Source organism: Vespa velutina, chromosome 11 (assembly GCF_912470025.1).
Source record: "Vespa velutina chromosome 11, iVesVel2.1, whole genome shotgun sequence".
In the NCBI taxonomy this organism is placed as follows: domain Eukaryota; kingdom Metazoa; phylum Arthropoda; class Insecta; order Hymenoptera; family Vespidae; genus Vespa; species Vespa velutina.
In genome coordinates, this window is record NC_062198.1 from 7,308,691 (window position 1) to 7,320,322 (window position 11,632).

The 11,632-nt window shown below is 34.9% G+C and overlaps 1 protein-coding gene across 4 annotated transcripts; it reads right to left on the minus strand.

The window, feature by feature from the left end:
- Positions 1-441: 441 nt before the first annotated feature.
- On the minus strand, positions 442-11,078 carry LOC124952803 (histone-lysine N-methyltransferase ash1). 4 transcript variants are annotated; one of them, XM_047503225.1, is made up of 14 exons: positions 10,835-11,078; positions 9,459-9,825; positions 9,036-9,250; positions 8,808-8,930; positions 5,152-8,702; positions 4,727-5,059; positions 4,311-4,591; positions 3,730-4,226; positions 3,142-3,563; positions 2,729-3,055; positions 2,464-2,636; positions 2,118-2,284; positions 1,810-2,019; positions 442-1,723 (listed from the first exon to the last, which is right to left on the minus strand). In XM_047503225.1, the coding sequence occupies exons 2-14, from the start codon at positions 9,628-9,630 to the stop codon at positions 1,580-1,582; spliced, it is 6,615 nt and encodes a 2,204-aa protein (XP_047359181.1). In that variant the 5' UTR covers positions 9,631-9,825; positions 10,835-11,078; the 3' UTR covers positions 442-1,579. The 4 variants fall into 4 exon arrangements, with proteins under 4 accessions (XP_047359181.1, XP_047359182.1, XP_047359180.1 ...); XM_047503226.1 differs by having other exon boundaries at positions 10,707-11,078; XM_047503224.1 differs by having other exon boundaries at positions 10,315-11,078.
- Between the last annotated feature and the right edge of the window lie 554 nt (positions 11,079-11,632).

Sequence of the window (11,632 nt, forward strand, 5' to 3'; positions counted from 1 at the left end):
TACATATATATATATATATATTATATATATATATATATATATATATATATATATATATATATTTTAAGAAATGCACACAATTCGCACCAAATACTTTCGCCTTACGTCAGCTTAGATGAAATAATTAATTTAATGAAAATAGAAATATATCAGGTAATACGCTACAATTAAAATATAAAATAAATCTTACGCATATTAAGTGCATATGCATATTAAATACATTAATATAACATGATTACCATACTTTTTAATGCAGCAATAAATAGTAAATTGTGTTTGTGTGCATGCAGCAGCTGATGTCACATATTTGTTGTGTGTGTGTGTGTGTGTGTGTACGTGTGTGCGCGCGCACGCGCGTGCGTGTCGTGAATGTGCTCTCACAATACACCTCGTATGTATGTATATATCTAAATGTATATATATTATGTGTATATGTATATATATATATATATATATATATATATATATATATATATGTATATATATCTATTTACAATTCAATTCATAGCAATGTTTAAACACTCTTGAGTTTTAATAACTCATATAGATAAATTAAATACATTAGTCAAACTTGTTCTATTAATTGAAAAACCTACTATACACTTAATTCAAATGACACTGGGTTTTATGAAAAATATAATATTACTTTTGTGCAATAAATTGTCACACGTTCTCTCTCTTCTTTTCCTTCTATTAATCTACATGTTCATTATTTTCGTTTGTTCCTTCGTATGATCTCTTTCTTTGTGTAATTCATTATTTGTACATTTAACTACATCAACTATGAAAGGATTTACAAATGATTCTATACAATTTTTCAATATTAAAGTAGCCTGCTACACCCAGATAGAGAATAACGTTTCTTTTGCTTTATATGCATTTGAAATCGTAGATCTTTAGATAGTTTTTATTTATATGAAAATCACCATTAGTAAGTCAAAACAGTTACAAACTGCATCCGATATACTATTTGGGATTTTATTTTTTATAAATAATTAGCGACTATTTTTTCACTGAAACTCGAATCAGACCTGATATTCGTGTATCAGTATGCCAGGATATTATGCCACATTTTATTGGCAAAATTAAAGTCAATCTTTCATTACAATTACGTATCTTCAAATAAGTTCTCATAAAAAAGTACTATACAAAGATTCGAAAGTGTCAGTGAAAATACAGTCCTTCACATAAAAATACGAGAAAAACTGTAGAAAATTTCCGAGCAAGGTAAATTTTCTATAGTTTTCTTTTTTTCTTTTTTTTTCTTTTTCTTTTTTTTTCTTTTTTTTTTTTTTTTTTATACACACGAAAACAATATATAAAAACATCTTAATTCATGTAATTTATCGAGGAAATGTAATGCATGGCTACGTTTCCAATACAGATTATATGAATGGACGGGTTGTATGAAAAAGGAAACGCTTTTTCAACATTTTCTTTAAGAGAAGGACAAAATAGTACATTTACGTATTGCTGTTCCGAGAGTTATCTACTGATTAGCCAGTTTATCTACCCCAATCGTAGTAAAAGTTTGTTACCTACACATAACACAATATTATTGTTGTTGTATTATCCAATGTCACGGATTGAGTCCGATTGGTCTTTTACGATTTCGTCTGTTCCTTTCCAAAAGGAAGGATAAATCCAATGGATCTTTCTTGTTTGGCATTTTTTGCAACAAATTAATCAGAATACTATTCAGTCTCTTTCTCTGTTCTTCCCTCTGTAAAAAGTTTTTATTTTTACAGAGTCGATTTTATGAAAGTTCAAAAGAATAGAAATTACAATCTGTTACCCCGATTGATTTACCTGAGCATAAGATGTAACAGTTGGCGTAATAGTTAAAATTTCACTCGATCTCCGTCTAGTCCTGCTATTAGACGCTTTATCTTTACTATTTACTTTTGTATTATCAGTTGACTCCGTTTTCTGATTATGACTACTATCTGCATCTTGATTATTCTTTTTCTTATCTTTATTAATTTTAGTGCCAACGTTAATACCATCAAGACTGTGAGGCTAGAAACAATTATAATATTAGATTTTCAGTGATTCTTCCGACATATCGTTTAACTTTGATTAATGAATTTTATTATTATTAAATATTACTGATTTACCAAGTATGTGCGATAATGTTTAATCCGTTGCGAAAATGTTTCAAATGCATAAGGTTTCGTGCACACCTGATGTCTGGCTCTGGCAACTTTTGTAAAAAGACGTGCAGCGCGATCAACGCGATACTCACAAACATAAGTATGCTCTGGTGTAGACCCGACAGGTCGGCCTATGTTCGTTATAAAATATTAAAATAAAATGGGATAGAAAGGGAAAAAAGAAAAAAAAAAAGAAAAAATAAATAAATAAAAAAGTAAAAAGAAAGAAAAATAATTCGCATATACACATATAGTAAAGTATATATCTGTATTATATCCGTCATTGATATCGTGCAATTAATTGTAATACCTTTGCAATAAGTATGCGGATCAAGGACCCAACAACGTTCGGCAACAAGGTCACATGGAACTGCTTCGTACAACGGAGCGCATACTACTTCATTTTCATAAAACTTTCGAGTTGGTTCATGATAAGTTTCATGAGGTCTTAAATAATGATGACCAAAGACAAATCTTTCTCCCCTGTAAGATAATATAATATTATTTTATAACAAAACGTAATATTTCGTATGGCTCGTTTTTCCTTTTTCTTTTCATATTCAACAAAAACCTACTCGGTATTTTTCCAAAGTCGTTCGATTCTAAAGATATCCATCTGTTCGTAATCAGGCTTTTGAATAGTTTTATACGTATGCTTTTCAGGTGTATCTCTTAATACATATACCGTATCTCCTTGTCTAAGTTGTAGATCTCCTCGCAATAAGGTTACATAATGTTTCTTGCCTTCTTCTTCTTCCTCACCTTCCAATGGTATCTCTAGATCAACCGGTCTTGGCTGACATCTTTCGCACAAATAAGATTCAATGCTTGTATCAGCTTTGACACAATCACAGTGTTGCCATACGAGACAACGTTCGCATTGAATCATTAGGCCCTCGTCCCTGAATAAAGATAAATTTGTATTACATTAAAAGAAAAATAAATACTGAAAATGATTAGATCGTTCGAACCATTTGTCTTCGATTACCTATGCAATCCACATATACATCTGATAACATCTTCTTCTCCAGCGGTAGATCCTCGCGGAGGTAAGAATCCTTGAGACGGAGGTGAGCCCGTTGCTTCCGTAATAGCTTCTACAAAATCAGGTTTACTTCCCAAATATAATTTTCTAAGTCTTGCGGCCGCTATTCCAACTTCGGATGTTCTGCCAAAGAACCTGACATTGTTATCAAAAAGTCTGATCATATCTTGATCAAATTGTTCTGCAGTTTTATAATGGCCGGTGCCAATACATTGATCTATAGTACTCAAATCTATAGGATCTGGTATTTTTTCGTAATAATCAGGTAATTTTCTTTTAGCAGGTAAATTCACAAATGGTGTGCACAATAATTGGCCATTTTCATCATTAGCGTTTGCTACTATAGAGTATAAATCTTTTAGCACCCAAAAAAAAAAAAGAAAAAAAAAAAAAAAAAAAAAAAAAAAAAAAAGAATAAATTTAGAAAAGAAAAAAAGAAAAAAAGAAAAAAAAAACAAAAAAGAATGTACAAATTGTAGATAAATGTGATTGGTTTGTACGTGGGTTTTAATGTATAAAAAGTGTATGAACCTTAGCTAATTTGGCAGTCTTATGCACTTCTGGATCATCCTGCGCTTGTGCAAGTCTTCGTGTACGTACGGTTCTTGCATTAGTATTCGTTAATGCCGTTAATTGAGAAAAGAATGCGTCCGATTGCGTCTTTGAATCGCCAGAACTTTTTTCCTTAATATTATGCGTACTACTACATTTTGTTTTACCATTTTGTACTTGCACTTGATTAATCGAAGATTTAAGTCGTCTTACTTTCTCTAAGTTTCTTAATAGGAAGCAATGATGTTGCTGGGCGAAACAACGTTGTTGGTGCGACATTGGTTTCAGCATAGGTGCATTAACGAGACTAGAATCGCCTACTTTGCGCGATTTGCAAATTCCTTTAGAATTAGTGGATTGCACCGTGTTGGATTTACGAACATTTTTACGGGGCCTACCCACTGATCTTCTTTCTGTAGATTCTATTTGAGAAGGAATCGAGGTAATAGTTCTTGGCACCCTTTGACTTTTTCCACCTGATAAAATCAAAAATAAAATATTGGCATAAAGATATAGACGACCTTTTCATCCCGACAAATGTCATATATGTCATTATATACCTATAACTCCTCTGCACGCGCTACTACCGCATCTACATTGTTGGCCTTCGGATGGATTAAAGAGAGCAAAATTGTAATCATACGTTAGTTCTTCCCCAGGGTTTATATCTCTGGACGCAAATAAAGCCATTCGCGGTAGTCCATGTACACTCCACTTTTGCATTTCGCAATTAGGTTCACACGAATGATTAACAAATCTCCCATCGCCACCCATACGATGACCATCAATTACCAAACCTCCGTCCAAATGTAAACAATAATGATGCGTATCATTGGCGTATCTAAATGAAGAAAGAGTCAAACAAAATTATCTTTTTTTTTTTTTTTATTTTAACATTAAAACGAGGCTGTAGTGTTTGAAGTGTCAAAAAAAAAAAAAAAAAAAAAAAAAAAAAAAAAAAAAAAAAAAAGAATACCTAGTTGCCATCCTGGATTTAAATTCTCGTTCCGAAACAACTTCACCGACATATTCTAGAATAAAATCTCCTGATTTAATGGACTGTTGGGTTCTTACACCCCAACCTTTGTCTTCTGTCATAAACCTCTGCAGTCCTGGTGCCCAGTCATGTTTTTGAATTCTTTGATTTTCACATTTCTCACCACAAGGACAGAATTGCGGGGAACATTCGCTGAATACCATACGATTAATGCAATCATCGCCACAACCACTTTCTGGTTTACATTCACAGGCCTGTGCCTCGTATAAAGTTGTTGGTTTGACATCATAATAAACGTTTGTTCTAATTTTCCTACAATCCAATGCATCATATATATACATATATATATATATTATAAAACATAAAAAAATGAATAGTCCATAGGCTATCTAAATTCCACTTACTTGTAATTCCAAGATGGCACTAGATCTCTACCTGGTAATCTCGAATGAGTATGTAACCACCACAAATCGTATGGCAATTGAAATGGCATTTTTCGTTGACGTAAAAGTTTACCACATTGATACGAAGCAGGTAATAAAGCGGATGAATGATCATTTGTATCACACAATAATTTATTCTTCCCAGAATTAGACTCGGTAGTTGAGATTTTTTTGGAATCATCTTCCTTATTGTATTCGGAAAAAAGACCTGCTTGTAAATAGCGTTTTTTCCACCTAGATTGTTTCTTCCTAGTGTGCGGTATACTTGATTGTTTCCCAGTTTCATGCTCATCGCTAGTTACATCACTGCCAGGAAGTACATCGCTTTCCGTATCATAGCCAGCACCTCGTAAGCGTTTTGCATTTCTCAATGTTAAATTACACGGACTGGCTGATCCTCTTCTCTTCTTATGATTATTATTAAAACAAGCCGATAGCTCCATTTTCACATTATTATGAGCATTTGCACGTTCTAACTTTTTCAAATTTTCTTCATTAAGTTCGGCTATTCTTTGATTTTGAGTATATCTTTCAAGAGATTCTTCTAACGACGCATTTTCATCGTAAATTCTACAATCTTGAAGTTTTTCAAACTTAACCGGATATATCTTATCGGAAGGGGTACTACTATCGGATTCAACGAGATCTTTACGTACTCTCAATTGTCCTGGACAAGAGTCCAATATTTCATCGGAACCACTATGACTAGATGTTATATTACGTCCCGAATTAGAATCCTCAAAATCTTTAACGTCTACGTGATTCTGTGATTTAGCATTATTTCCGTTTTTGACTTTGATGTCATCTTCAATTGTAACATCATCCGAAATTTTGTCGTTTGACAGGGGTACCACTTTGCTATCCAGCTTAGTTTCTTTTATATCTCCTTCCATGGAATCTTGATCTTTAGGCATTGCATTAGCTCCGGATATAATAGTGCCCTTTTTCATTACAGTCGTATCAGTTGCGGTAAATAATTTCTTTTTCTTTTTCTTTAATGTCGGAAAACCCGTACGATTGATAGTCTTACGCCTTCGCATTTTTTTCTTGGTAAGTAGTAACGCTGCAGAAGAATTTACTGGATTTGGAACATTTAATACGTTATCTTGCTTAATCTTTTTCTCAAGCCCACCCTCTTGCACGTCACCATTCTCCGTTATATTTTCCTCTGCGTCGACTTTTATGTGCTTTTCTAAATGATGATCATTTTCATCAATCGGCGAATCAATTTTTTCCACTTTATCAGCTTGATTTTTATCAACCTTTACGACCTTTTCTGCAACTACTTTGTCCGACTTGATTGATTTATCTACATGATTCTTCAAATTTTTCTCGTTCGCAGATTTCTCAGATTTATCAACTTTCTCCGTTAATAATCCGTGACTTTCGGATGACAACTTCGTAACCGTAACCCTAAGATCTTTTACAATTTTCTTCTTTCTTCGTGGTTGTACTTCCAATTGATTTAATGGTTTATCCTCTAAAGATTCACCAGAATTGTTTCCTTGTTTTTCAGGTACTGCATTTTCATTATCTCTAAGTCTCTTTTTGGGTGTTATTACGACGTTTTCCTCATGAACAGAAGACGCTGAACTGCCGCCATACCTATTTATCGTAGCTTCTATTGCTTCCTCTATGTGGCTTTCAGTCGAATTAGATTCATTCGGATTGGTATCGGTACAACTAGCATTTGAACTCTGGGAGCTATGCGGACTAGACACATGATAATGCCTTTTTTTCAACGGCAATCTTTGTTCATTTGGATTAGAATTTGTACTCGTGTTTGTATTGCTTTTTGAATCTGAGCTCAAAAGTACCTTTTCCTTCTTTAAGCGTCTTTTTAACTTCTGATCGTCGTTCGAACTGACGTCACCTTTCCTCTTCTTTGTGAGCTTTTTTACTCGAAAAATTTGTGGTAACTCCGTATGATTAGAATTATTATTATTTCTGCCTAAACTACAAGATCTAGTAAACTCTTCGATTAGCTTTTCTAATTCCTGTATGATACACGGGTCAATACGAATTGGATTTTTCGGTGGCATTAACAATCGCCGACGATGTTTGTGATGATGGTGCTTATGACAATGAGTGTGTATCGGTTGCGTCGCCTTGTCACACTTATTAGATACATTTTCTACATTTTCCGTCTTTAATACTTCACCGATAGGTAAGGATATTAACGTTTGAACGCTTACGCCATTTGTTTCAAACGTTGAATTACTCTTTTTATTACATTTGTTTTCTTTTAAAACGCGCCGCGTAGTTTGCGGAACGGATTTCTTCAAGGGGCTTTGCTTTCTTGTCGTACTTGGAACGTTATTTCTATTTTCCTTCGAGCTTCTTTTATTGGGATGCAAAGTTTTTTGTTCACTTGCATTACGCTCACAAGAAGACTGTTTCTGACGCGTCGTTACCGGCATCATGCCTTTATTAGATACATTAGGTTTCTCTTGTTTTAATTTTTTACAAACTTTGCTATCACATTGTGTCGTTTCTCGTATAGCTTTATTCGCTACCGTTCTGCTTAGGCACTTAACTCTAGCCGGTGATGCTTTTTCATTTTTCTTACTAGCTTTCTCTTGTAAAACTTTCACTGTACTAGACCGTTTATTTTGAAAAGGCTTCTTATCTTTAACTCTTTTAATTATAGACGCATCTTGTTGAGCTGTCGTTGATTTTGCCAACGTTTTCACCTTTCCCCTCTTACCTGGAGTAACTTCCTTCTTGACGACCTTTTGCTGCGACTGCGTAACTTTTCTTTCGTGTTTCTCAACTTTTTCTATTTTCTCAGTAATTTCTGGCTTTAATCTGGGCCTTCCCGGGCCACGGGGTTGAGTCGATACGGCCTTAGCCGGCCTACCTGGTTTTCTCTTAGGCGGATACAAAACCCTATCCACATTAACAGCTGGTTTTGGAACAATAGGCTGTACAGGTGATTGCGTGGGAACTGGCGGGCTAACTGGACTAATTGCTAAATGCAAAGGACTATTATCTACAGATTGAATGCCTGAATCCGGTGAAACGTTTGATACGCACGGATATTCGGTATCGTTGAGTTTCTTTCCCAATTTACTGCGTCTCTTTCGAGGCTCCGACAAAAGCGCCGTCTTTTCGACGAATTGTTGTAAAAGCGAAGAACTATATACAGGTATAGGATTTTGATCACCATTTTCACTAGTGTCCGAGTCCGCTCCTAACGACATACGTTCGATAGCTTTCGATACTAAACGACCACTTTCCGAGTCCTCAAATCCATCAAACGGCGCATCCTCGTGTTCTTGATCCGGTAAAATAGCTGCCAAGTCTTCTTGGTTTATTTCTTGAAGCGGCTGATGCTGATGCTGCTGCTGTTGCTGCTGTTGCTGCTGCTGCTGTTGTTGCTGCTGCTGCTGCTGCTGCTGCTGCTGTTGTTGTTGTTGTTGTTGCTGCGATTGTTGAACGATCGCTTGTTGCGTGTGTTGGAAATTCTGACTTGTCGATGAATCGGAGTCATCGCTGCTACATTCTGAAGACTAATCGTACGGAATAATGGTATAATAAGAATAAATGTGTGTGTGTGCATGCGTGTGTGTCTATATATATATATGTATAATTTGCGTGTTATAAAAAGCACTTACTTTTACTCCACGACTCGTCGCTTTGATCTTTTTTGTCATATTTCTTCGATTTTTATCATATTTACTTTTATCAATATCTTCCTTTTTTGGACCCTTCATGGTGATCTTTAATTTAAGCGCTCCCTACAAAATAAATGTTTCTCATACGATATAATAATAAAAATAGATCTGATTTAATAGTTATTAATTCGTCAATTTATATCTTCTATATTCTTTCACATCGCGTACCGATTCAAAATTTGTCTCTTGAATTGAAAATGTTTGCTCGCTATGTTCAGATGTACAATCTGAATTAGATCCTGTGTCTTCTCCTTCCTCCTCCTCCCCGCTACTTTCGTCGTCGGATTCTGAATTTGAATCTGAATAAGAACAGCTACCCTCGGTTCCCCCAGAACTTTCCTCGTCGGAATCAGAATCTTCTTCAGAATCAATCGAGTCAGTTCCTAAGAAAAAAAAACAAAACAAAAAAACAAAAAAAGAAGAAAAAAGAAGAAAAAAGAAGAAAAAAGAAGAAAAAAGAAGAAAAAAGAAGAAAAGAAAAAAAGGAAAAAAGAAAAAATCAAACGGCATACGATGAGATTTCTAACACGAATGATCTATTCGATTTATCAAAGTTTATAAAAATGAAACGATATGATTTCGTTGTAATACCATTAGCTCCATTAGCAGGATCCCAGCTACCTCCACCTTTTATCGCATCCATATCAACTGTCGAAGGAAGTTCTCTTTCCTGTTCTCCATCGTTTTCTTCCCAATTCCAATTCTGTAATTCTAATTCTGAAGGATGATGGATAACAGCACTCCATCCTGAATCACCAGACATTTTTCAGCTTATCTGACATCCAGGGAGAATAGAATAGAATACCATTCCTTATGTTTTGCTTCGACCATTAAGCCCGGTTAGTATCACATTTTCGATTTTTTATATATTAGACGTTCGCTCGAGGAATATCTTATAGAATTCTTTTCTACATGTCGATACGTTTCTTTTTTCAAGGATGCACTGGGAAGAGGAATACTGAAAGTCAAACACATCGATTATAAATACAAAAGTAAACATTGACCGCACGATTGTTCCACCACTGTTTATACGGGCAAGATTATCCATAAACACACAACTTTTCACAAATATTTGATATAAGCAAATAATAAGACACAGTTGTTATTCCCCTTCGTCGTTGTTCTTACGTGAAATTTTTCAACACTTGAATAAATAGATCACACATATTCATAATCACGGGCAAACGCATTTATAATAATTCTGAAATAATTACAATTCCATGAGAGTCCGAACGATGATACAAAAGCAAGATTCGTTTATGCCATTTTTCATCGGAACTCATGACCAAAGGTAATTGACGATGAAGGTAAACGATAAACGAATTCGTTTTAATCTGATCGAAGTGAAAAACATAAGGCGCATTATGAGAACGGTTATGGGACAGATCGAAATTAATCGGTGATCGAACGTTACGGATATTAAATGGATCCCAGGGATATGATCTACCTGGCCGTATGACCGTCCTTTAAACGATAAAAATCGAGGACCGATCGTGGATATCCGAAAAATCGGCAAGAATACGGACAGCTGTTTGTGGGATGTTGCGCCAGGTGCGTTGTGCCGGATTTGGCGCGAAACGTCTCTAAGGAAGGAAGAAATATGGGTAAACCCTCGTTAGAGTCAACGGTCCGAAACGATCGCACATCTATCGTATTATATTATTTCGTTCGATCAATAAAAAATTCTCTTGTCGTTAGCGATAAACACGATTAGAAAGTTTTGATGTTTACGTCGCGATGCGTGCTCACAAAATGGCGTTTATATCCAAGAGAGACGTCCACCCGCTGATTTAATCCGCCAAGATTCCCGCTATTTCGCGTTCTCGCGTAGAAATTTACTCATTCGAATGATCCTTCGATGATCCTGTCACTCGTACCGATCACTTCACCGATCCTGGATTCTTCCCTCTTCACGAAATACATATATTTTTTCTGAAATAATCGAATACACGGCGCGTATCGCGTACCTTGTACGGTGCGTCGCTGACCCCTCGTTACGGCAAATACCGAAACTATCCTTTCATTTGATGCCATCGATAACATCGGTAATACAGAATCATCCACTTCTTTTTTCGATTATGTCTCCAACTATGACCAACGAGAAAGTAAAACATTACTGTCTCGACTTTTTCCTTTCCTTCTTCTTTTTCCCTCTTTCTCCAATTTTTGCGCCTCGTAATTTCAAGTTCCTCTCCTGAAAAGTTATCCCTCATTGGTCGATCCTACGCGACCTCTCTACAAATTTTCATTTATCTTTATATTCATTTTATTCTTCATATTCATATATTTATATTCATATATCTTATATCCTTATGTATTTTATTTCTTTTTCCTTTTTTTTTTCTCTCTCTGAACTTTCATTAAAAATAAAAGAAAAAGTTTCAAGATATTTTCACTTTCAAGGAATTATTATCGTAATCGTTTGTCATTCTCAATTCTTACAAGGTTACAAATCGAAAGTTGTAAAAACGTAATACGTTAACTTAATCCTACTTACTTTTCTACAAGCGTATTATAATAGGAAGAAGGGCATACCTACGAAAAGGTAAGGATTAGAAAGATTTATTTCTATGCGGTATACAAGTTGGTTGGAAATAACCAACTAAAGAGAGGGAAATGAGGATGCAAGTCCCTTTGTAAATTTATTAATTACTAAATCTTATTAATAAATATATATGTGCATATATACGTATATATCTGTATGAAGGTAATATATTAAATGTCGCTCATATATATACAAATGATCTCTTTTACGTCGTATTTTT

Excerpts from the sequence above, each read along its gene's own strand:
- LOC124952803 (XM_047503225.1), bottom strand. The coding sequence starts at position 9,630 with ATGTCTGGTGATTCAGGATGGAGTGCTGTTATCCATCATCCTTCAGAA. Across the intron at positions 3,056-3,141 it reads TGTATATGTGGATTGCATAG|GGACGAGGGCCTAATGATTC; the intron begins GTAATCGAAGAC and ends ATCTTTATTCAG. Across the intron at positions 1,724-1,809 it reads CTGTTACATCTTATGCTCAG|AGGGAAGAACAGAGAAAGAG; the intron begins GTAAATCAATCG and ends AACTTTTTACAG.